This window comes from Melitaea cinxia, chromosome 15, assembly GCF_905220565.1.
Source record: "Melitaea cinxia chromosome 15, ilMelCinx1.1, whole genome shotgun sequence".
NCBI lineage: Eukaryota > Metazoa > Arthropoda > Insecta > Lepidoptera > Nymphalidae > Melitaea > Melitaea cinxia.
In genome coordinates this window covers 14,324,635-14,351,996 of record NC_059408.1, presented here as the reverse complement: position 1 = coordinate 14,351,996, position 27,362 = coordinate 14,324,635, and the positions used below count along the sequence as shown (strand labels likewise).

Genomic DNA, 27,362 nt, shown 5'->3' with positions numbered 1-27,362 from the left:
AGTTTCTAATTTAAGATTACTGAAATTTTCTTTATAATATTGTACAGAGCATGTAGTGACTGCTGCACCTGTATCTAGTTCTAGTGTATGTAATTTCCCGTTCAGTTGTAATGTAATATTAAATTTATCATTTTGTATGTTATTTTTGTAAAATATTTTATGTATTTCATAAATTTCATTAGTATCTTCTATGTACTGTTCATTTACTAGCTCTAGTTGTTTTTGTTCCCTTAAGCAAACTGATTGTATGTGTCCTTTTGTTTTGCATTTCTTACAAAATAATTTATCTTTTAATCTACACTGAGTCGCTGAATGGTTTTCTTTTCCACAACGATAACACTTTATTTTCTTTCCTTTTTTAATATTTGTATTGTATGTATGACTTTTATATGTATTTGTATTTTGTTTGGATGTATTGAAATTCTTAGTTTTCTTTGATATTTTGTTTATATTTGGTTGAATATCCGTACACATTTCTTTTGTTTCTACTTTGGAAGTCTCAATCGCCATTGCAATCCTAATTAAATCATCAAATTTTGTAGAAGAAGATTCTTGTAATAATCTTTCTTTAATTTCAGAGTTACGCAGCCCTCGTATGAACTGTACTCGCAGATGAGTTTCAAAAGTACTATTTTTACAATTATTACATATAAAGTTACATTTTCCGCCTATTTCTTTTAATCCAGCTACGTAGTTAGCAATGCTTTCACACTCATGCTGTTGCCGTAGACAGAATTTGTGTTGTTGAGCAACTTCACCAGGTTCTGGGGCAATATGATTCCTTAGTAGTTCTACAAGGTCATCATAGCTTTTTGATTCTAGACACTCAGGCGCTGTGATGTTTTTCAGTACTTGGTAGTATTTAGGGCCAATACAATTGAGAAAAATTTGCACTTTAATTGTAGCACTTGTGACACCTTTCAAGGAAATATAATTTTGAAGTCTTTGTAAATAAGTCGAAAATGATTCATTGTTTTCATCATAAGGTTGTAATGTGATACCACTAACCGTTTTATCACTGGTTTGTAAGGCTTGTTGTAATTGTACTTGCTGTAATTGCATTCCTCGCATCGTTTCCATCATTTGGGACAAAACTTGCCCTAGTTGTTGTTCCATTGCGGCGTATTATGTACGTACGTATGTAAGAGGAAAAGGAATGTGTGAAGCGGGTTATCATCACAGGATTTGGAACCCTTGGAACAAGGAAAATGGGTGTATAGGAGCACGTGGTAATATCCGCTGCTCGCGAGGTTACTTATATTCACTTTTTTTTTTTTTTTTGTAATTATTAATCTTCGTCGTCAATCTGTTATCCTCGTCGCCAATTTGTTATGTATCTAGTATGTAAATAATAATGTAGAAATAATTTACTAATATTTTATTATAATTTGTAACAGGAATTGACACAATAAGAACAGAATCAACCGACATATTAAATTATTTGACATAAAGCAAGTTAGTTTATTTCCGCTTCTCAAACTCGGAACGTCACACCAAATAGTGATGTCTACTAACATTTACAATAACATTTGAAATAAACTGGTTTGCAGTAGCCAACAAAATACTGTTTAAAGTAAAGACGAATTGAAAATTATTCCTTATCAATTTACAATATATTAGAATTAGCAGTTAAGCATCTAATTTTTTTTTTGCAAAAAGTCTAAAGAAAGAAAGACCAAGTTTTAAAACTCCTGATTTAATAATTTTCAATTACTTGTAGAACTTGTGTTTCCAACTACTTAGCTGATGATAGTATGCTGTACTAATAATAATTTTATACTACATAAAGTGTATTTATTACCACAACTTTTCTGGAAGAACGACCTTTGGTTTACGGAAAAAGAACTCTCTTGGCTACATTCTCGTCCGTCACATTCATGGTACCCTCTTTTGTTCGATATTGAACCACCATAATCTTGCATTTGGTTCGTATCCTGAAACGTAAATATGTCAGAACGGACTTCTACGCGTTTCATTTCAACTCCTGTTGAAAAATTTACTGCACTCTGCGATCGCGTCGTTTGGGATTAATTTTAATTTTTGATATCATTCAGGGAGAGTTCACAGGGTTTATAAAACCCGGTCTAAAATCTGTAGTAATCATACATCGGCCTACATACTTGCATATAATAAAACTTTTTTCGTTTGCTTTTTCGTTTTTAAAATAATAACAAAACGAAAAAACGCGAATAACAAACGACAAAGACAATAGAAAAGTAATATTTCACAAAAATGTCGAAACGGTATAATGATTTGAAAAAAAAAAAACTAAATAAATCCGCTTACTTCCCTAGAGTTCCCGTGAGAGGCAGAAAAGTTCCCTAGTGCCTAGTAGCCTAGACAACAAAATTATTTTCAATTTCAAGCAAATATTAATTTTTAAGTAACAACTGAACTTCCACGAAATTTCTAGTTTTTTTTTTTTTTTAAACTATTAGTTTAATTTAAATTGATTTTTGGAGTATATCTATGGATTATTATAAATATATGAAATTGTACCAACTACTTCTACTGTCGCGTTGCAACAAATATCCTTCTAGATAATTTTTCTGTTAAATAAAAATCTTTTTTCTAAATTTTAACTACAATTGACAAGTCTGAACGTGATCTAGATGGCTACTGACACGATCTTATGATAAAATATTCGATTCCCTGATTAACATGAAAATTACTAATATAATAACGAGCAATATGCATAAAATACATTTAATATCTATAAACATCATCTAAAAACTTAAAAAATGAAGTTAAGCATATTATATTAAGAAAATATAGTTTCATTGACTCACCGTTCAAGAACCGCTCAGAAATCGTTTTTTAACAAAATTTTTACAAGAACATGTCAAATTCAGTAATTATCTCTAATACCTTTTTTAATATAAAATTCTCTTAAGCTTAGGACAAAATAGTTTTAACTCTTTTAAAATCTGCTATGGGCACTTTTATACCTTGCTTATTCTCTAAAATAATCTCTTTATGAAGATATTCATTATTTTCTGATAATCGATGTGTAATGGACGATATCTAACTTGCCAAATAATTGAAACTAACCATATGATTTCGTTCCATTGTTTTTTGACGTCGTGTCATTCGAATTTTACTTTTTAGTAACGATTATTAGACTTTTTTTGTAACGAAAGAGTCTTGATTTCGTAATGTTTGAGACTTTTTTACATACTTTATTTTTTATTGAAGAAATAAAACTAAGTTTGATTATTTAGTCACGCTAATTTAATCATTTGTAAAGTATTTTCAATTTCTGAGAAGAAATCAAGAAACACTAAAAGTAATAAGTCTTGTATTTCTTTGCTATAATTTCAATACATTTTATTACACTTCTGTTTGTGAATTACGTATCTAATTTTCTTTAAAGTATATTGTAAAATGTTTTACAGATGTAGATAATGACTACACAGAAAGTAAGATGCTGTGGTCTTATATCTTTCCCTCCATTGCAGAAGTCGGTTGTACACGAGCACACCTCCTGGCGACCGCCATAACCAGAGCGATGGTAGCACACACCCTGGCGAAACACATAACTTTTAAAGCACGATTTATCATACTTTACGCGATTTATCACAATTATTTAATGGCCAATTTTGGACTGCCTATAAGACCTAATTTTGACCATTGTAATCTTGTTTCAATATTAAATCTCTAATACGTAATTAGCTGCGAATCACGATCCTACCCGTATAGCTTTCTACCCCATAGGAGTATGGGGGAAAAAGTAACACATGCGTATTCTGATTTGCATCAAATTAGGCACATAATTTTATTGCAATAGATTCACTAGTTTTTGCACGCATAATTATCCATCCAAACGTTTATAGGCGTTTATTTATTCACCTTATACTTAGTGTCATCCCATCCGCATGCCCTGATGACCCGGCTCTCAGGCAGGTGGCCGTTCACATCGTAGTCAACGTGCTGTATTATCTTCCTGCACAGAGTGTGCGATACTCCTCGGTCATGGGCTGAGCAGTTCCGTTTCAAGCTGTCCGGCAAGATGGCTTTCGAGCATAACGCATTTATTGCACTATTGCATTCGTAACACATTATTGTTGAACCTATAAAGGATAATATTTAGATAGATAATTGATAAAACTGTATTTTGATTTTCACTTTGGCGAAGTATAGGAAGCATTATCTACAAGTGGGAACATAAATTTTTACCTTTTTTAGCGTTTTTGTCGTTGGCGCTGGAACGGAAATCTAAAGCTTTAGATTTGAATAAATATAAACGAGACTTAAAAATTAGTTTGCCAAAGAAGTTTCACTTCTGACATGTGTAGGTACTTTTTATTTTACATATGTTACCTTAGAACTTTTGAGTAGGTGGATCGATGTTGATGATTTTTTTAAAATCAAAATGTGGTGCTTGTCATGTGGTCCCATTTAAATTTAATCGAGATCTGACAATTACTTTTTAAGTTACATCTAATAATGCGTATTTACTTGACTATTTTTTCGTCAACCTACGTTGTATTATACATACTTTTTACTTAATCGATTATGATGATTCGTATTTTAAATGAAAGCCGAGGCCTGTCTTGTGGTTCTATTTAAAGTTGATCGAGATCTGACAACTACTTTTTGAGTTATATCTAATAATGCGTATTTAATTGATTATGAATTTTTGAGTATTTTTGAATATGAAATTTCTTAAAGCCATAGGAGTTGGTAAATCATCAAATCTTCAAAATCTTCCAACCTCTATAAATCTTGATTCGCTAAATAAACATTTTTCATGTAGTAACATGCTGGATAGCGTTAGCAAAACGATGACAACAAATTTTATTTCCTCTTTACCAACTCCTGAATATCCAACATTTAGTTTCTGTCCTTTTGCCCAGAGTGATGTTAGGAAGAATATATTGTCCATTGCATCGAATGCGGAGGGTTGCGATAGTGTTAGTCGTAAGATGATTATTCCCATCTTAGACATAATCTGCCCCATCATTACTAATATCCTAAATTCGTCTATCACATCTGGCACATTTCCACAGGACTGGAAATTGGCTAAAATTATTCCTATTCCCAAAAAAAAATTAAGCCAACAAATTTTTCCGATTTTCGTCCTATTTCGATTTTACCTTTCCTTTCAAAAGTTTTAGAACGTCTTGTTTATCAACAAATCAGTCTGTTTTTAAACAAAAATTGTATCCTTAGTCCTCTCCAGTCAGGTTTCCGCCCCGGTCATAGTATGACTACCGCTCTCGTAAAAATTACCGATGACATTCGCTGTGCAATGGACAATAAGCAGCTTACCGTACTGGTCCTTCTTGACTTCAGCAACGCGTTTAGCAGTGTTGATTTTGATCTACTGGTAAGTGTGCTAAGTTCTCTTAACATATCTCCTTTGGCAGCGGACTGGTTTCGTAGTTACCTGCAAGGACGTCGGCAGCGCATACAATTTGACGAAAGTTTTTCTGACTGGTGTGACGTCAAAGCCGGTGTTCCGCAGGGTGGTGTGCTGTCTCCTCTCCTGTTTTCTATTTTCATAAACTCTATTACTTTCAATTTAAATTCTCTCTACCACTTATATGCAGACGACCTCCAACTTTACCTATCTTCAAATCTTGAGAATCTTCCTAATACTATAGCTGCGATTAATTCGGATCTGACTACTGTCTCCGAATGGTGTAAGCAATATGGTCTTACGGTTAACCCATCAAAAAGTCAAGTAATCCTGATCGGTAGTCAGAAAATTACTGCAAAAATTGACTATACAAATTTGCCTCTTATTTCTTTTGATGGTGTTAAACTACCTTTTCTGGACAAAGTGAAGAACCTTGGTATCTACTTCGATCAAGCATTATCCTGGACTCACCAAATTAGTGAAGTGAGTAGAAAAATGTTTGCCACCGCGGGGTCATTGAGACGTTTACGTAACTTTCTCCCCGTTCCAACCAAAATTGCGCTTGCGAATTCACTTATGCTTTCGATTTTGGACTACGCTGACGTATGCTATCTTAACCTCACTGAATATCAGTTAAATAAACTTGAGCGCCTTCAAAATGTTGCGATTCGGTTCATATTTGGCTTGCGTAAATATGACCACATTTCGGAATTTCGTAAAAAACTGAACTGGTTACCCATTCGTCTTCGCCGAAATTCTCATATATTGTCTCTTCTGTACTGTGTACTATTTCATCCGTCAACACCTGTTTACCTAAAGGATAAGTTCGAATTCCTTGGTTCACATAGTGAAATTTTAAGGTCATCAGAAAACCTTAAGCTGCGTGTACCCCGTCACAGAACAAACTTTTATAAAAACTCCTTTGCTGTGCAAGCTGTTTTGCTATGGAACGACTTACCTGTGGCCATAAGACGAGCTCAAAGTTTGTTTCTGTTTAAGAAGCATTTGAAAGCATATTACCTCAGTCTATAATTATTTTAAACTCACTACATTCAATTGATAAAAGATCATTAAATTTGCCATGAATCTATATATTATACGATTACTGTATTTATATATTAGTGTGTATGTAAATGTTTTTATTTTTTTTTTTATTGCGTACGTATGTGTATAATGTATATGCATATATAATTGTTATATATTCTATTTTTATTTTTTATTTTTTCTTTGACTTATTTAAATCTGTTTACCACCTGCCCATCTGAAAAGCAATATCCCTTTCATTATCAGGTTGTCTGGAAGAGATTGCTTTTTAGCAATAAGATCGCCTGGTTGTACATATTGTTACTATAATTGCTTGTAATTTTAATTTTGTTCTTTATTTAAATGTGCAATAAAGTATATTATTATTATTATTATTATTATTATTTTTTCGTCCGTTTGCATTACTTATCGATGTAATTGAAGTTGTTTTTTTTTCGTTTGCGAGCAAACAGAATTATTAAAAATAATTTTATTATATGTTTGTGTTAAAACATATATGTATACTTAAAGATAAGTGATTTAAAATGTGTCATATTCCTGATTATCCGTTACACAATATATTGAAATGATTGAGCTTATTACTTTGAAAGCTCAAATCACAGAATTAATGATTCGACAGGAAACGCTTTCAAAAAAAAAAAACTTGAAATTACTCTACGGGTGGTCTAGTAATAAACGTGTATTCAATTAATAGCTACTTTTGTACTATAATAATACGAGGCATACTGAATATTAAATTGAAAGTATTTTTGTAAAATGTATCGTAATTTTTTAGACTGGTTTCAAATATTCTTTGTGATACCCTAGTTTGTTTATTGAAGCTATGTGTTAGATCCCAATAAAATACGTATTGTGCGTGTAGATACGTATAAACGACATGCTGTCACTTACAGAACTTCGGTCAACAATAGTAATAAGGCAATCAAACAAATATTACTCGAGTAAAATTGAATGGGAGTCCTAGTAAATTAATACCGTCTTTGTGGCACGAGTCGCGCCTTTGCCTGCTCCACAACACTGGTATAAAAAGAAAATATAGATATGAGTAAAAGACTATTTTATAAGACTTTTATTTTGAGTAAAAGATATTAACTTGTCAAAACATGTGTAAATTGTCCTAAAATATCTTGAAACAATCAGAACCTTAATATTTAAATATTAAGTTCACCTAACTTCAAATAAAATTCTCCTGCAATTAATAATAAACATATATCTAGTTATATATATTATATCCTCTTAATACTCTCAATGTATCTTTATTAATTAAGAATATGGCATAATTTTTTAAATAAAAATTGGTTACAAGTGACTATCTCACGTTTTACATTATTGTGAGTAAGTACTAATTAACCATTTAAGACTATTGAATAGCGAAGTGATCGATAAAACTGTATTTTTTACTGTAATAATTGTTGTATTGATTATAAAATTGAGTAGACATGAAAAGAAGGTTCTATAATTATGAAATTACTTTTCGATTTCGTTACTGGCATAATTACTCAAAAATTATTATTAACTAATTAATTAATTTTATGAAACAATACTTTTTATACGAATAGTGAACTGATTGATAGACAAACAGAGTGAACATGTATTTAAATACTAAATAATTTCTATTAATTAGGCTTAAAAAGGCTTAATTGTAAATAATAGAAAGCTGTTAAGCTGTTACCTATTTATTGTTACAAGACAAAAACTCATAACGTACCATATTTGAAGAGAACAAAGAGGATCAGAAGTCCAAGGCCACACTTCATGACTGCACCGCTTAACCACAACTACACCCCGAGTCTAACCAGGGTTAGACCTAGCCTATAGCAACTGAAACCTATACACGCAGATTGTGTCATCACACGCCTAACGGGATGCTGCTCATTGAATGATACACGAAAAGGAAGAGCACAATTTAGTTTGTTAGTCGATTAAGGTGAACAAGGTAGGTCTCGTAAATCTAGTTCAGATCTTGATTTATAGTTAGCACTTTGCATTGTATGAATTTGAACCAATAAAACATATATTTTTAGATGTAACTGAAGCTTGAGATATTTAGGATGAGGTTAAGGAGAAATAAAGAATAGATCGTGAAATTTTTTTTTAATAAATACTTCGCATTTACAAACACAACAATTAAGCTACTGCGTAGGTATAACAATGTAGTGTAAAAGTTTTGCATTGATTAGATCGACGTTAAGGAGGCAGTGTTACAGAATTATCGTCTATTTCACATATATTTACAAGCCGTTGCTAATTTATTTAACGGTGTGTCTTTCTAACACAGACACTCGATCTGTCCTATTTGTAACAGCATCAAACACTAATGGAAGTCTCAATAATGATCTATCTAGTTAAATTATCTATCTTTTAGCGGTGTCTTTATTTATCTCTATACTATCTTTATCTATACATAATTGAACACGATTATAATTCATATTATCAAATCTAATACTATTTTCGCTTTGGTATCTAGCTTCGTATTTATTTATAGAGCTTAATACAGGTTGACTCATATCATATTCAACATTCACAACGCTAGTTGCATACGAAGGACATCATTCAAAAAGAAACAATATTCTCATATAACGATTTTGTATACATACACTCTATTTAATTTTTTTGTATGCTTAGAATCTTAGTAAAGCGAATGTGAGAAGCATGAGGGCGGTGGCCCCGACTGGCACGGAGGCAGAGTTGCAGCCATCTTCTAAACACGAACATACCTCCTGTCTACCTCCGAAACCTGAGCGTTGGTAGCAACGGCCCTGAAAAACAAGGCTGACTTTATAATCATATTTAGATTCTCGGTGATTTGCATTCCACGTTCCACAACCAAGTACTCGTATAAGCGAAAGCTTATATCTATTATCATAATCCATAACCCAAAAAGAACATGAAACATGACTAGAGATCACGAAACATGCGAATGTCAGAATGTGGTTATACATTTGAGATTAACTGCATTGATAATATGGTCAATGTATTTTGGGCATGTCTATGTGTAATCATAAAAAGTATATGAAAAGTATGAGCGTTTGATAGTCGTACGATTTATATTATTTTCTCTCAGGTTATCCAGCTATTGTCGAATTGAAATTGCTGTCATTTTGTTTTATTAATAAAAATCTATTAAATTATTCAATGTTAATCTATAATATAAAAATGAGTCGCTGAATGTGTTGCTAAGCGCAAAACTCGAGAACGGTTGGACCAATTTCGCTAATTCTTTTTTTAAAATATTCCTTGAAGTACGAGGATGGTTCTTACGGAGAGAAAAATTCTAAAAAAAAGAATTTTAAATTTCCTGAAAAAGTCTAAAAACAACACTTTTCTATACTCCCATACAAAAGATTTGTGATAATACTTAAAAGTCAATTTGAACTTTAATACCATACGATAAAGTTTGTGTTAGGCGATACGAAGTTCGCCGGGTCAGCTAGTATTGAATAAAAGTATGATTACAGATGATTGAATTCAATCTAATAATAAATGAATTAAAACACTTTTGTTATTTTCGTTTATGTTAAAAAGTATACCGACTCGGAAACCGATTACGATTCTATAAAGGACATACAGACAAACATTCATTTTTATATTATAGATACAAAAGACTCGGAAACATAGGAATATTTTTTATTATTATTTTATATTAAAAAGTATTCCAACATGCAACACACTCGAAAGTCCTCTAATTTTGCAGTGAATGGTTGACAGTAACCATTTAACATCAGGGTAGTGCTCTCTGTTCATTTGTCCCCCTTTCATATACAAAAATTTAAATTATCAATTTTGTTCTACCTTGTAGCTGCTCTCATCCCACCCACAGCCTCTTATAACACGGCTGTCTGGTGGCATGCCATTCATCTCGAACTCCACGACTTGTGATATCTTCCTGCACATCGTGTCCTTTGGACCGCAGGGCAGTCTCAGGGAGTCGGGCAACTTGTCCAACAGGCATCTGGAGTCGTTGTGGCTGTTGCATTGGTAGCATGTTATGGCCAGACCTGTGAACAAATTTAAATAAATAAAATAATTTATTTCTTTCACTAATAATTTGACTGACTTGTTATTATTGATTACAGCGAATGAATAAACAAATTCCTATCGAATAATTTTGGGACATAGCATTAGTTTATCGTTTTTTACTAATTCATTGATTGGAGACAGGCTTTAAACTTTTAACTTTATGATGGACTTACTGTATTCAGTAAAAGTTCTTTTTTCATCAGTATCATTATTGTCTGTGCAATAAGTAATTACATTTACTAAAAAATTAAAAAAAAAAATAACAAAAAGATTTTTAAAGATTGAGTGAAGTGAATTGGCCATTTCATTCATGTAATCAATTTCATGAACTCGTCAAAATGTATATCGGAATGTTTATTTCATAATCAAACATAAACATCTCTCACCAGCCCACACAGAAAAAGCTTTTTGAATTTGCAACACCTCATAAAATTAGAAATAGAGTAATACCAAAAATAACTGAGCCTTATTCGTATTTTCATGAAAATTGTATGTATTCCTTCATTCTTATTCAGTATATATCTTTATGCTTTGTTTGTAATACATTAGTGGTGTACAATAAGGTATTAAATAAATAAATAAATAAAATATATATCATAGACCAGATACACTAAACCAGTATGCAAATTGGACAAATTAGTATAAATAGGGTTCATAAAATCGGTTCACTACAAAAGAACACCCACCCGCCTGAACGCCTGTTGCAACTAATCCAAATTTATTATTTTTTTTTAACTTAATTAAATTTATGTTACTTTTATGTTGGTGTGCAAAAAGTGTAAATAAAAAATAAGAACACATTAATCATTTGTGGTACAAAGTTAGATTTCGCAGGGTATATTTGTCAAATAAAATAGAACTCGAACCCGCTGTGGAGCACCGTGGTGGATTAAGCTCCAATCGAATCCTGCTCCTAAACGGAGAAAGAGGTCTATACCCAGCGGTGGGATGTTACAGGCTGAAATGTCCCCCCCCCCCTAACAGCGCTGTGAAGTGATTAATACATATTATATATACATATAACTATAGAATTTTAAGGGACTAATTATAATATTCATTATAAGGTTTGCTTTCCAGTGAACTTATTCTGAATTAGAGAAAGAAAAAACCAACAAGTTAAGTGCCCTTCAGTCCGATGGCATCGGATAGGGCTGTAACGTTTGTATGCTGCAAATACATATGTATTTACAGTTACAACTGTCCTAAATACATAACATTCTATGGCCAAACATTGTCAATTCCGCTGTTTTCACGAATCAAGAGAATGTACAGAGAAAATAAGGAATATTTCTCATCATTAACAACACTTTTTTCAGGTAACAACACTTTTAACGCGATAACAACTCCGCCTTTATTTAATAAACATTAACTCAATGGAAATTTCTATTATGATAATTTATTTTAATTATATAAAAACACTATAATTGTATAAATCTTCAACATTAATAGAGAGAATCTTCTCAAGAGCTATTGCGCTAATGAGCTTTGAGCTAATGCTTTTGGGTAAGCGTTATTGATACAATTAAAAACACAATTATGTTATAACAGTTTTTGTAACATCGGTTAATTCTTCATACAATTGCGTTTTATTTTTCCTATACGATAGATTCCTAATATAATAATCTATAATATAATTTCATTACAACAAATTTTTATTGCTAAACAATTATATTAATTCTCAAACAAGGACCATAATTATCTTAGATTGGAGTAAAACGTAAAAATATTTTTATTCAAGGACCTTATAGACTAGCAACGTGAATCTTATACTATTAAACGAGCAATTCTTGTATATATATATATATATATAATCTGAATCTCGGAAACGGCTCCAACGATTTCCATAAAATTTAGTATATAGGAGGTTTCGGGGGAGATAAATCCATCTAACTAGGATTCATTTTTAGAAAATGACGTTTTATCCCTGTTTTTAGGGAGTGAAAAAATAGCTACAATATCGTTAGAATACGAAGGTAAATTTCGCAACTGTCATTAAAGTTGTAATAGCTCGGTGGGAAATCGGCCGGTCGGGATCAACCGAGGAGATCATGGTTCAAATCCCAATGTCCCTGATCAATTATTTTTTTTCCTTTTTTTTAATTGAACTCGTTATTTTAAAAAAAATATTATTCATATTTTATAAATATGTAATTCGAATTTAAATATGAATTCCAAAAAACACGATTTACTAAAAATACCGAGCTAGGCTCGGTCACCCAGGTACTACATTTTATACGAATAAAAACGAGTCGCTGAAATGTATGTCTTTCCGAATCGATTGCACCAAATTAAACAACAGTTATTCATTTGTGTTCGTTAAAAAAAATAACGATTTGTTCACGAAAAAAAAAATAGACAGTCAGTTTGATACATTTATAATTTTCATAAAATAAATTTTGATATTATTTTAGATATATCTAATCTATGTTTATTAAAGTCTATTTACTAAGCTTTGCTCAAAGTAACATAGATCAGTACACTCTAGAACAGGCTGTAACTGCTTCATACTAATATAGTATTGAAATTCATTTTAATATAAATGCTTTAACACAGAACAGAATATCTTATGAATGATAGGCTTTTTGCGATCACAGCTCTACCTACTGACCTTATAATCTAGCTGAGCTTTCAAACAGACATACAATCAAATGAACTGACTTCAAAAAAGGAGGAGGTACTCAATTCGACTGTTTTATTATTTTATATGTTTATTGTATGTGTTTTTATGTGTTACCTCGTAGCATTTTACTGGGTTAACCGATTTTGATTATTCTTTTTTTATTCGAAAGCTGGTACATGTCATGTAGTTTAATTTGAATTTGATCGATATATGACGAGTAATTTTTGTGTTATTCCTAATAATGCGTATTTAATTGACTGTTTTATCGACTACCTACATCGTATTACTTGTCGATGTAATTGAAATCGATATTTTTTTCATTTTCGTGTAAACGCAGCTACGATTACAGTTCTACTGTTTATCAACCTTCTTTGATAATCAGGGATGCGGTTCTGCAATTAATACAGCGAAATCCAACACTTATGATTTCGCTGACAAGGTATCGACAAAAAACTGTGACCCATATTAATAACATACATGTATATATGATACCGTTGAATTATTAACATTTATATGATAGCGTTGAATAAATAATAAGCAAAATCTTTATTCAAAATATTTTAACTGTTCCATTTTCTCCCGTTCAAATATAGCCTATATGCTGTGTGACTACGCCACTAAAGAATTTAGCCACCCCCTCTCTTCCCGTGGGTGTCGTAAGAGGCGACTAAGGGATAACAAGGTTCCACAACCACTTTGGAACTTAAGAAGCCGACCGATGGCGGGATAACCATCCAACTGTTGGCTTTGAAATACACAGGCCGAAGACGGGCAGCAGTGTCTTCGGTGCGACAAAGCCAGTACTGCGGTCACCAACCCGCCTGCCCAGCGTGGTGACTATGGGCAAAACACATGAGTTCACGTTATTTTTGGCGTACACTTGTGGAGGCCTATGTCCAGCAGTGGACTGTATAGGCTGTAATGATGATGATGAAATATAGCCTATGTCAATCATTGTCGGTCATAAGTCATAACGTGTCAAAAGACTTTTTAAATCGAATAAATAGTTTTTGTGTTTATTCATTACAAAATTCAAATCTTTCTTCTTTATACTATCAGTAAAGATTTGTTCATAAATTTGCAACATTTTCGATACTAGTTCTCGATTAACAGTAGGTATGGTTAAAAATAACTATTATTTCATAGCAGTTCGGCGTTGTTTACTAAAACTATCATATTTCTTTCATAAAATTAGTAATGTGAACATGAAGGATACTGAAAAATGTTTATAAAATGAAATAGATTTGCTTACAGTTTCGCTGGAAATTAATAACGAAATGTAAAATAATTTGCGTGTCAGTTTTGACTCGCGCCTGGAGTCAACTCTTTAAGAGTGATTACCGCGATCTATGACAATGAAAATATTTTATTAAATGAATCATCATCATCACTATCAATCAATCCTTCATCATTATTACAGCCTTTACAGTCCACTGCTGGACATAGGCCTCCACAAGTTGACGCCAAAAATAACGTGAACTCATGTGTTTTGCCCATAGTCACCACGCTGGGCAGGCGGGTTGGTGACAGCAGTACTGGCTTTGTCGTACCTAAGACGCTGCTGCCCGTCTTCGGCCTGTGTATTTCAAAGCCAGCAGTTGGATGGTTATCCCGCCATCGGTCGGCTTCTTAAGTTCCAAGGTGGTTGTGGAACCTTGTTATCCCTTAGTCGCCTCTTACGACCCACAATCAATCCTTACATTTATTAAAATATAATTAACTAGCATCCCGCCCCGGCTTCGACTGGGTATTTATATATGTAACAACATTTTTTTTCCTAATTTTTTTGACAATATAATATAGAAAATATAATATGTCACCCGCGGATATTGTAGCTTCCCAACAGTGAAAGAATTTTTCAAGTCGGTTCAGTAGTTTCGGAGCCTATTCAATGCAAACAAACAAACAATCAAATCTTTATAATATTAATATAGATTAAAATATTCTTATGTATAAAATTCTCGTGTCCCGATGTTAGTTACCACACTCCTCCAAAACGAGTCGACCGACTTTTATGAATTTTTTTGTGCATATCGGCTAAGTCAGAGAATCGGCCAACATCTATTTTTCAAACCCCTAAGCTGTGGGGGGGGGGGGCATTAAGGGGTTAATAACATATATGTCAAAAGAACGTTTTCGGGGTCAGTTAGTAAAACACTAAAACCAAAACTTAAATTGTCGATTTACGTCCGCGCTATAGTTGGAAGACTTATATCATTTCTTAAGGATTAAAGTTAAGTTAAAAAAAACGTTTATTTTTTCAAAATAAAATACAAAAAAAAACCAATATCAAAATTAATTTTATTCGTGTACGCTCTGAAAGCGATTTTGAATCGTCATTGTATATTATTTTATTAAGATGCCTATTAATTACACGTGGCACTTTTTGAAATAATTCCGAAATATAGGAAGCTTACGCTTTTTGAGTAGTAATGTATTCTATCTAATTATCTCCTATATATTTATGTTTTTTTTTTATCGTGACGCAATTTTCATTTCATCGAGTTTCAAATCACAACAATTTAAAAAAAGTTTCACTTCTAAAACCGAAACGACACAAAAGTCTATAAAATTCTCACGTAAAACTGGTATCAAAAATGTAATCTAAATTTGAGCCAATTTAAATAAATCCTAGACTGTTAAATTTTATATTTTCCTCGATTAAATGAACCACAAACCTTGCTGGAGCAGACTGAATATTACCGCCAAAAAGCAAAACGTCATGAGCGCCATGTTGCCCGTTTCCCGTTCTAACCGGTTTCCTCCGCTGTGGACCGCGCGCGGTCCAGGTCACGTACCGACTGAGACTATCAAGCTAGTGGTGTTTATGCTATATCTATGATCAAAACGGTGGGCACCGCTTATTCAATTGCTCTAATACATCGCAAATTGGGTGATATATTGAGCGCACCGGTATAGGTGGAAAGGGCTGGTGTCTAGGCCGGATCGACGTACCAATTGCGTTAGTTGATAGAGTCATAGAGATGGTTGGGGTGTGTTTGGATATTGATAGACTTGTATTCGCTGCGTTTTGAAGGTCAGGTTATTTCAGCTGTCGAATTTTATTAGAACTTTATGAAAGTGTTAGGTATGTAATAGCTTAAAAGGCATTTACGCAATATTTTAAAAAACTTGACGATAGAAAATTGCTTAAAAATTAATCCATAGTTTTTTTGGTAGAAAATAATATTTTGAATGTTGCCATTTTTAGGTAATAAATTTTATTTTACTATATGGTAACAATGATACAATAGTAAGGAAAAAAAAGGAAAAGTATTAAACCGTACAGCCCTTAACCTACAATAAATAATACTTTGTATTTAGTCCAGGGCAACAAATATAGCCCACAAAATTTGAAGCAGCCGGACTAGGGAAGTGCTTCAATATTATAGAAAAACACAGCAAATAATACTGCTGCGAGAATTGTTTTAATATTGGTGAATAGAGGGAATTAGGGTATACAGATACGGTCTGTAACACACTTGCAATAATTCTGGTGTTGCAGAGGTCCATAAGTAATGATATCCAGCGATCAGGCGGAACTGTACGTTTATTTGCTGCCTTTGAAGTATAAAAAAACCTAGGCGATAGGTTGTTGCAATGGTCAGAGCAAGTGGTTTCTGCACTAGTCGTTGTAGCTCCAATCTCCACAAATGTTGAAATTTTAAAACTAGTTATTAAGGTTTCTAGGATTCTAAAGTTGCAGTGAAGTACCGATGCAAGCTTAAACAAAAAAAAAATGGAATAATAAAAGCATGGGCATAATAAGCCTGTGGATATATCACTTAAAAAAAATCTCCACAAATTACAATTTTTCTATCAGCTATGCAGATTTTTCACGGCGTTTGTTGTATGTTGTGTGGTGTTGTATTTCGGACACTCAACTCCGGATTTTCATTTTACTACTAAAATGAAACTATACTAAAATGGTCAAGAGAGATGTGTTTTCTCAATTAAATATGAAAAGCTTTTAAGTTAAATTTATTTTTATATTGTTAGAGCCAATAATTTTTGTTTAATGATATCTTTACACGGAATAACTATAAAAATCTAAAAGTAGGAACTGTTTGTAGTTATATAATGGATATTTTTTATTGGGAAACTTAGTTACAATTCCTTTAATTATCGCAAATGATATTATAAGTTGTTTGAAAAATAAAAGCAATGTAACTCTGGCGTTATCCTTCGAACTGGGCTATTACTAGTTCTAGGCTATACTAGATTTTAAGCTGGATATTTCCTGCTGTATCATGCTTCAATAGGTAACAACCATAAGATTTAAAAGAGGAGTTTGTCCCTCTAATATGTACGCCCATTTTTTTTTTATTTTTTATATATATCTATTATATATATAAAAGCGAAAGGTCACTCACTCATCACGAAATCTCCGAAACTATAACACCTACAAACTTGAAATTTGGCAGGTAGGCTCCTTATAAGACGTAAGCATCCGCTAAGAACAGATTTTACGAAACTCGACCCCTAAGGGGGTGAAATGGGGGTTGGAAGTTTGTATGAAAGTTCTATGTTTTTTAAGTAAGAGACTTGAAATTTAAAATGTAAGCTCTATAGATGATGAAAAGGTGTCCAAATAATGTATCTTTAGAAATCAACTCCTTTTTGGGGTTAATACGGGGGATCGTAGGTTGACTCACTGATCACGAAATCTCCGAAACTATAACACCTACAAACTTGAAATTTGACAAGTAGGTTCCTTATAGGGTTTAGACATTCGCTAAGAACGGATTTTGCGAAACTCGACACTTAAGGGGGTAAAACGGGGGTAGGAAGTTTGTATGAAAGTCCTATGTTTTTGAATGAAGAGACTTGAAATTTGAAATGTATGCCTTATAGATAATGAGAAGGTGTCCAAATAATCTATGTTTAGAAATCAACTCCCTTTTGGGGTTAAAACGGGGGATGGTAGGTTTACTCACTCACCACGAAATCTCCGAAACTATAACACCTAAAAACTTGAAATTTGGCAGATAGGCTCCTTATAGGGCGTAAACATTCGCTAAGAACGGGTTTTACGAAATTCGACCACTAGAGGGGTAAAACGGGGGTTGGAAGTTTGTATGAAAGTCCTATGTTTTTGAAGTAAACGACTTGAAATTTAAAATGTATGCTCCATAGATGGTGAGAAGGTCTCTAAACAATGTATCTTTAGAAATCAACTCCCTTTCGGGGTTAAAACGGGGGATGGTACATTGACTCATTCATCACGAAATCTCCGAAACTATAACAGCTACAAATTTGACGTTTGATAGGTAGGTTCCTTATAGAGCGTAAACATCCGCTAAGAACAAATTTTATGAAACTCGACCACTAAGGGGATAAAACGGGGGTTGGAAGTTTGTACGAAAGTCCTATGTTTTTGAAGTAAGAGACTTGAAATTTAAAGTGTATGCTCTATAGATGGTGAAGAGGTATTCAAATAATGTATCTTTAGAAATAAATTCTCTTTTGGGGTTAAAACAGGGGATGGTAGATTGACTCATTTATCACGAAATCTCCGAAACTATAAGAGCTACAAATTTGATATTTGACAAGTGGGTTCCTTATAAGGCGTAGACATCTATTAAGAACTGATTTTACGAAACTCGACCCTTAAAGGGGTAAAACGGGGGTCGGAAGTTTGTATGAAAGTCCTATGTTTTTGAAGTAAGAGACTTGAAATTTAAAACGTATGCTCTATAGATGATGAGAAAGTGTACAAATAATTTATCTTTAAAAATAACCTCCCTTTTGGGGTTGAAACGGGGGATAGTAGATTGACTCACTCATCACGAAATCTCCGAAACTATAACAGCTACAAATTTGACATTTGGCAGGTTGGTTTCTTATAGGGCGTAGACACCCGCTAAGAACGGATTTTACGAAACTCGACCCCTAAGGGGATAAAACGGGGGTTGGAATTTTGTATGAAAGTCCTATGTTTTTGAAGTAAACGACTTGAAGTTTAAAATGTATGCTCTATAGATGGTGAGGAAGTGTCCAAACAATGTATCTTTAGAAATCAACTCCTTTTTGGGGTTAACACGGGGGATGGTAGATTGACTCATTCATCACGAAATCTCCGAAACTATAACAGCTACAAATTTGGCATTTGATAGGTAGGTTTCTTATAAGGCTTAAACATCCGCTAAGAACAAATTTTACGAAACTCGACCCCTAAGGGGGTGAAATGGGGGTTGCAAGTTTGTATGAACGTACTATGATTTTGAAGTAAGAGACTTGAAATTTAAAATGTATGCTCCATAGATGGTGAGGAGGTCTCTAAACAATGTATCCTTAGAAATCAACTCCCTTTCGGGGTTAAAACGGGGGATGGTACATTGACTCATTCATCACGAAATCCACGAAACTATAACAGCTACAAATTTGATATTTGATAGGTAGGTTCATTATAGAGCGTAAACATCCGCTAAGAACAAATTTTACGAAACTCGACCCCTAAGGGGATAAAACGGGGGTTGGAAATTTGTATGAAAGTTCTATGTCTTTGAAGTAAGAGACTTGAAATTTAAAATATATGCTCTATTGATGGTGAGGAGGTGTCCAAATAATACATCGTAATCTATATATATAAAAGAGAAAGGTCACTGACTCACTCATCACGAGAACCTAAAAACAGCTGGAAGGTCCATCCATCTAGGATGGATAAAGATGAAATTTGGCAGGGAGGTAGATTATAGTTAGTAGATAATAGTAGTAGAGTAGAGAGATTTAGCGATATTCCACCACTAAGGGGGTTTAATTGGGGTTGATAGTTTGTATGAAACATATACAGCAGTTATATAAATTCGTCGATAGGTTATTTATACTGCAGCCTGAAAATAAAACTAAAAATGTGGTGTATAGAGAGGTTTTATAAAAACAAGTATTAAATTATACTAAATTGTGCCTTTTAAAAAGTTACTCAGTGTGATAAGCATTTCAAGTGACTGAAATAAAAAAAAATGCGTTAAACATCTTAATAGTAATGCATATCTTCATAACCACGCGGATGTAGTCGCGGGCAACAGTTAGTGTATTATAAAACAAAGTCCTCAAAAGTGTATGTGATCGATTTCCTCAAAATCTACTGAACGGATTTTCATGCGGTTCAAGAGGAAGGTTTACGGAACGGCTAAGCCGATTATAATGAGAGTTTAACTGGAAGTGTGCCGGGAAAACTTTGTGACACACTGATTTCAACGCGGGCGAAGCCGCGGGCACAGCTAGTATATATATATATAGACTAGCGCTTGACTGCGATCTCACCTGATGGTATGTATATATACTTTATTGCACTCAAAAAATACATGTAAAAACAACATAATAACAATGTTTATGGCAAAGGTGGACTTGTCTCTAAAAGAGATTTCTTCCAGTCAACCCATGGTCATGAGTAAGTGTTTAATATAGCGAGGCAAACAGTGCAAGAAGATTTACTAAGAACAAGAAGAAAAAAACGTAAATGGATGGTAAGAGAAGATGCAGCCTAAGATGGTGCGCGCTTGCCTAGAAAATTCACTTCAATTCACTCTTGCCTTGATAGGTATACGATGATTCGTAGCGTTAAATTTTACAACATTATTTTAAGCATGTGTAAATTAATCAATGGAAGATGGATGACCAAATCCAGAAGTTTGTTTATCGAAAAATCGACTGATCTTGATATAATCTAAAACACAATGATGCTTTGACTGTGATTATTTAACTTTTGGATTCCAGAATATTTTACCTGTTATATCTAAATTAGTTTTCTTGCCTTCTCGGCGATACAAACTCTCTAATTTTATTGATTTTGATACTAAGTAGCTATTTTTATTTAGTATGTTCTGGAAAGTTGTGTGCTGAATTGTATTATTTAAAAAAAAATTAAGTTTGATTTTAACGTACCATAATTATAAAATAGCCAATGTGTGGTTGATTTGAAATAAAATTAATTGTAACATATTATATTTCTTTGCTAAGATTATTGTGGTTAAGTGGATAACCTACACCTAGATTATATGATATGGATCACATCGAAAAAACTGAAACAGGTAGGTATAGTTGTTAATCTTGCTTCCAAATAAAACAATAAATCAGTTCAGAGATATAAAATTAATTCTTTAAACAAAAGTATTCTAGCTTAAAGAATAATATTCAACAATTAGGTAAATTAGGGCTATTTCTCTCTGAAAGTATGAGAGTACTTGTCACATTTAAACTTGAAAAAATAGAAAAGATGCAGGGAAAGCAGAAGTACTTTACGTACCTAAATATTACACCTTTATTACATATATGAATTAATCTGTTGTAGTGTTTGTGTAACGCACACTACCTCAAGTCAACCTCCGCATATTCCGACATTAAGAGATTAGAGCCGAACAAATTGCTCCTTCCTGCTCCTGAGCATAGGACGTAGTAACAAGCTGCAATCCAGGAAGCGTCGTGTCACATCTAGTACCAAATCAGGAACGTTTTTCGTGCTTTTGTACTTTCTAATAATTATATTATATGTACAATAAATAAAAAAGTTAGATTTGTTGTTTTTCTGTTTCGAGGGTCCGGAATTATACACAACACACAAGCACAAACGCTCAGACAGCGACGAACATGTGTATGACCAACATTTATATTTGAAAAGTGCGAAGATTAACTGAACCTCATTTTTTATGAGAGAGATGTATTTAAAGCTTAATGGGATATATTTAAATTAATCTCATATAAATTAAATTAAATTTTACTTTATATTATATTTTTAAGGAAACAATTTCACTAATCCAAGAATCGTTGTAGTGTGTTTACAAATAAGTTATTTGGAAGAATTCTACGATTTTAGGAAGTAGTAAGTTTAAGCAATTTTGAATAAGGTTGTAAAAGATATGAATAACAAAGGAATTACAAAAATTCCATTTCCTTTATCGATGATTTTTATTTTGGGAAGTCATTTTTGGCTGCTACGTGGCCATTATTGTGAAGGTAGGTACTATAAAGTTGGCCTGAGTTTTAGTCTTGGTTATTCATTTAACATGTATCTTTTAATAGTTATAAAGCCAATAATTTTGTGTAGGTTCCGTACTAATAACTATACTAACTACTATTTGATCTTATAATACAATAGTCTATCTGTAACGTCTTATTGGTTATTCTTGACAGGCTTGGTATAGTACAAATTTAATCTTTCCAAATATTATTATTTCAAGGATTTAAATAGTCCATAAATGATACATAAGTTAGGTCAATGTAGCAGAATTGTACCAGGAGCGGAGAAGCGCGAAGGAGTAATGAATAATTCAAATGATACCCACAAAGGCCGTTTAGTATTGTCATATAGGTGACCTCATACTCTCGATTGAATTCGGACAAACCTTACACTAAATGTAGAATAATGTATATGTCATACGCACACACAAACATCATTGAATAGTAAGACAAACCATGAAATACATGTACTTGACATTGGGAGTGATTTGTGTCAATCTTGTTTACTACTTTTGCATTGAATTATCTAATCATAGTTTGTTTAATTGCACATAGTGAGTAAGGATGTTCGAAGTTTCGTAAATGTAACAAAAACTGTCGGATATCCGAAATAATAATATATTCGTAAAATAATCCGAATCCCCTACAAACGTTTCGAAAAAATTCGGAAAGGAGTAAAATCCGAAATAAGTTTTTTTTTTCGTAAGAGTTGACATTAACTGCGTCATATTGATTTGTCTTAAAATTTCTAGCAACTCAGACATCCGTACCCGAAACATCCCGATACTAACGAATAATCAGAAATATTTTCGTATCCGTAACCGAATTCAGAACCCGTAATTATCCTTAAATTCGTATACAAACAAATCATACAAAACAAAATTTCATATCATTGACAACCCTGATCGCATATACTCGTATGCCGAGGTTGTATACAAGACATAAACAGATAAATAAATACTCAAAATTACTACCCGTATACAATAGGTCTATAATTTAAATTATATAATTATGTTCTTGGCGTATGATTATGTCTTCAGTTATATATTTCTTAAAATAAACCATAAATAAATACCTCATACTCAACTCACAGTAGGATGTCAGTCCTGTGATAAACAATTTATACCTACAATGTCGAAGACAGCGTTATTACAAAAATCGTCAAACATCACAGGTAAACAGTGTCATTTGTGATGTTTGAGTGAGTTGTGAGTGAATCTTCATTTTTATGAGTTTCACAAATATCTGTTTAGTCACGAAATAGTTTTCTCAATTTTTTTAGTAGTCTAATAGCTTACAGTTTATTCGGTAGCAGTTTAGATTTACAACTTATTTTAAACAAAAATTATAATTAAGATTGTGCAGTTTAAATGGAATTCCCCCGAAAGTGCTTAATGACGTCGAGTCCTTCAAGAATTTTGCAGTCTGACATCAAATTAGGCTTAAATGTCATAAGCAATCTTTATTAATGTTTCCTTTGGCACTTTCTGTTATATATGTCACGCGGAATCCAAATTAATCCAGATATTCCCTTTGTGATGCGTGTCCGTAAGGTACAATGGATAGCCAAGATATAAACTCACAATATACCTCTCAGGCAGTTAGTTCGCAAGCGAATTTAGTGAAAAAAGCACATGTCATCAATATTTAATAAAAAAAGTGTCGCATTTGAGTAATTGCTATTACTCATATTGTTATGTTCTTGCAGTGTTTTATTGTGATATCGAAGATTTTTGCGCCTGATTAAATTGTATAGCAATTCAGTGATAATAGATTTGCTATTATAAAATAACAGGCGCATCTTGCAGTGACAATGGTAAATCCAATAGTGTTCAGCGCTTTAGTTCTTGCTGTTTACGTCAAATCAAGCAAGTATAATTGTTATTTATTTACAATGTAAAATAAAGTGAACGATTTTATCAATTATTTCTACGTTTCCACTATATTTTTAGCCCTGCAGGAATTCTTTACGGATTTCTGTTGTTACGGTTTTGACGTTTTATTTATTGTTTGTTCTTTGTACTCCGTCTAAAAATTCAATAGAAGTTTTTAGATGATCGAGTAAATTCAGAAAAACACAAGTCGTCTCAAATATTTCATGTCGATTTGAAATCTATTAAATCTCAGTCTGTCAGCATCAGTTACTAATACCTAATTCAATACTTCAAAAATAATATGTTTAAACTGACTGATTGACTGATTATTCAAAATGAAAATCAAAAATAACTTTTATCAAATAGGCTTAAAAAGCACCTTCGAACCACACATTTTACAAATTAGAATTTTAAAGTGATTATTATTTTCAAAAGTGAAGCTACCACTGATTCTGAATGTAGATTCTGCAGAGAAGAATCAGCTAGAAACTCTGCAGTTATTCTTTTGAAAATAATATATAAACTGTGTTTAATTACAAAATTAGTAATATCTTGCATGAAATACAGCGTCACTAAGTCCACACATAAGAAGAAGCTACGTGATACTCGCGTAGCTACGTATGATAAGTTAATTTGACCAATAGTTTTTTTATTCAAAACTAGCTGTGCCCGCGACTACGTCCGCGTGAAATTTAACAAAAACGTTATTGTTAAGTTCGCAAAGTTATAAAACCAATTAATTTCTAAAATAAAAGTAGCGTAAGTTACTCCTCACTACACCAGCTATCTGCCAGTGAAAGTCCCGTCCAAATAGGTTCAGCCGTTTCAGAGATTAGCCAGAACAAACAGACAGACAGACAGACATACATTGTAAAAAATGTTATTTTGGTGTATGTACCGTGTATCCACGTGCATTTAGTAAAAAACGGTTATTTTAATATTACAAACAGACACTCCAATTTTATTATATTTGTATAGATGTATAGATGTTACTCCTAGCAAAGTTATTTTGAAGTTATAGGTACTTCTTTTGGGGCGTCAGGGAGAAACGACAAGAGTAAATTTTTACGACGCGTGCGCACACCGTCACATAAAACCGACACTCTACATACATACATAAATAGGTACAGACACATTTTTTAACCGACTTCCAAAAAAGGAGGAGGTTCTCAATTCGACTGTATTTTTTTAAGTCTTCTCCGTTGCATGAAAATGTGGTTATAAGCTTTGAGGAATGTCTGTTAAATTTTAATAAATAATAATTGTTTTTAAGTAAAGTGAATATAATTGTGTTTGCTGACAAAGGAAAAAATCCGACTTCAATTAAATCAAAAAAACATCGACAAGTAATACAACGTAATACCTAAGTAGACGAAAAAAAATAACAAACGCACTAGTCGTCATTACGATTTTAGAGGGATTCCCTCGATATCTCTGAGATTCCATCATCAGATCCTGGTTTCCTTATCATGGTACCACACTTGGGATATCTCCTTTCCAACAAAAAAAAAGAATTATCGAAATTGGTTCATAAGAAACGAAGTTATCCCCGAACATACATAACAAAATATACGGTCGAATTGAGTAGCCTCCTCCTTTTTTTAAGTCGGTTAAAAACTAAATAAATAAACAAAACACTAATCACACGAATTTTCACTATACAATAATAATCAATTGAATTTTGTACGCCATTTCTGCACTTAAAATTTTTAACGACAGCAAATAAGCAGCCGTATACTATAAATCTTTAAAGCCGCGTTTGCGCAACGGTCACAGCCATGGATTGTGTCGGTTGCGGTGGCGGTTGTGGGTTCGATCCCCGCACATGACAAATATTTGTATTGGCCATACAGATGTTTGCCGTGGTCTGGGTGTTTGTACAGTCCTTGTGGGTCTCCCCACCGTGCCTCGGAGAGCACGTTAAGCCGTCGGTCCCGGTTGTTATCATGTACACCTGATAGCGATCGTTACTCATAGTAGGGAATATATATCCGCCAACCTGCATTGGAGCAGCGTGGTGGATTAAGCTCTGATCCTTCCTATGCCCAGTAGTGGGATATTACAGGCTGAAGCGTATATTATAAAACTTTATTTTTCTATAATCACTACTATAATTATGTCGGTCGTACTTAAATCAGACCAATAAGCATTAACATAATTTATTTCGAAATTTTAAAATATTATACAACTTATAATCAATTCTACACAAGAACTACTCTTATATGAGTGAAATCGCGGGCAAAAAGTAGTACATGATTATGTGAATCATAACAATTAACAAATAGACACAATTGAAACTAAGTAGTGCGTGCAGGACACTTATTCTGGGTAAAACACGCGATATACTAATTGTTTCATTAAAAGCCCACAAGGACGTGGTGCGCTTGTCGGCGGTCCCTGTGATTACAAAAACTATTAAAGTAATTAGAAAAGTGTCTTAAATACGCGGGTTTATTCTGTTACATTATTTTATTCGAACTTTTTTTTATTCAACTTTACGCAACTATTACTTTTTTTTTAAACAATAAATTCTTTATTGGACCAAATACTTTACAATTGCTTATTCCGCCAAAATTCGTGACAGTTTATCGACGGAATTAACGCTTGTCACATATATTATGCAATATTATTTTTTTTTTCTTTACTATACATCTTACATATAAAATTCTCGTGTCACGTGTTAGTTAACATATTATACTCCCCAGAAACGGAGAAGCCGATTTTTAAAAATTTTGTGTTCATATCGGGTAGGTCTGAGAATCGGCCAACATCTATTTCATATCCATAAGTTATGGGGGAGGGGGGGTTAAGGGGGTTAATAACATATATAGCAAAACAACATTTGCGGGGTGAGCTAGTATATCATAAAATATGATTACTGTCTCATACTGATTCTGTATATAAGCATACTATAGATGTATCTATATCCTACTAATTCTATCCTACTAATATTATAAATGCTAGTCTGTGAGTAAGTATGTATGTATGTATGTTTGTTACTCTTTCACGCAAGAACTACTGTAGATCTAGAATAATACGTATTCTACTATTTATCCTATGATTCCCACGGGATAGGAAATTACGCAGGTGAAATCGCGTGGCGTAGCTAGTAAATAATTAAATAGCGCATATTACGCAGTGGTGTTAGGAAAATTTTGAAGGTTGTATCGGGACATTCGAGACACTCACTTTACAGACACAAAAGCTAGAGTACGACAAGTATGCGTACAGCCTTTACAATCATTTAACATGAACGAAATTCAATCCCATGTCATAAAGCACAACATCCAGTTAAAAAGTGACTTCGGCAACTTGTTATTTATCAGTAATTTATCTGCTTAGTCAAGATTCATTTACTTTTGTATATAAAAAATAAGCTGGTGATAGACGATAGTAGACATAAGATGATAAAGAGACTTGTAAATTATAATCTTCAAACTGTCGGAACTATTATTATTAATCGGCTAAAAATAGAAAGATAAAT

At 33.0% G+C, this 27,362-nt stretch overlaps 2 protein-coding genes across 2 annotated transcripts; both read right to left on the bottom strand.

Moving 5' to 3' along the window:
- Positions 1 to 3,208: 3,208 nt before the first annotated feature.
- On the bottom strand, positions 3,209 to 8,325 carry LOC123660087. The gene is made up of 3 exons (XM_045595196.1): positions 8,115 to 8,325; positions 3,850 to 4,070; positions 3,209 to 3,523 (listed from the first exon to the last, which is right to left on the bottom strand). Exons 1-3 carry the CDS (start codon positions 8,161 to 8,163, stop codon positions 3,368 to 3,370), a joined length of 426 nt encoding a protein of 141 aa, XP_045451152.1. The 5' UTR covers positions 8,164 to 8,325; the 3' UTR covers positions 3,209 to 3,367.
- A 650-nt stretch (positions 8,326 to 8,975) lies between these two features.
- On the bottom strand, positions 8,976 to 15,892 carry LOC123660088. Its single transcript, XM_045595197.1, has 3 exons — positions 15,725 to 15,892; positions 10,199 to 10,404; positions 8,976 to 9,165 (listed from the first exon to the last, which is right to left on the bottom strand). The coding sequence occupies exons 1-3, from the start codon at positions 15,777 to 15,779 to the stop codon at positions 9,028 to 9,030; spliced, it is 399 nt and encodes a 132-aa protein (XP_045451153.1). The 5' UTR covers positions 15,780 to 15,892; the 3' UTR covers positions 8,976 to 9,027.
- Between the last annotated feature and the right edge of the window lie 11,470 nt (positions 15,893 to 27,362).

What these genes read in the sequence shown, in the direction of transcription:
- LOC123660087 (XM_045595196.1), bottom strand. Translation starts at nt 8,163, where the DNA reads ATGAAGTGTGGCCTTGGACTTCTGATCCTCTTTGTTCTCTTCAAATAT. An exon ending in CTTTGTTCTCTTCAAATATG is followed by an intron (nt 4,071 to 8,114) that starts GTACGTTATGAG and finishes TATCCTTTATAG; the next exon opens with GTTCAACAATAATGTGTTAC. An exon ending in GGGATGACACTAAGTATAAG is followed by an intron (nt 3,524 to 3,849) that starts GTGAATAAATAA and finishes GTGTTTCGCCAG; the next exon opens with GGTGTGTGCTACCATCGCTC.
- LOC123660088 (XM_045595197.1), bottom strand. Translation starts at nt 15,779, where the DNA reads ATGGCGCTCATGACGTTTTGCTTTTTGGCGGTAATATTCAGTCTGCTC. An exon ending in ATTCAGTCTGCTCCAGCAAG is followed by an intron (nt 10,405 to 15,724) that starts GTTTGTGGTTCA and finishes ATTTGTTCACAG; the next exon opens with GTCTGGCCATAACATGCTAC. An exon ending in GGGATGAGAGCAGCTACAAG is followed by an intron (nt 9,166 to 10,198) that starts GTAGAACAAAAT and finishes CTTGTTTTTCAG; the next exon opens with GGCCGTTGCTACCAACGCTC.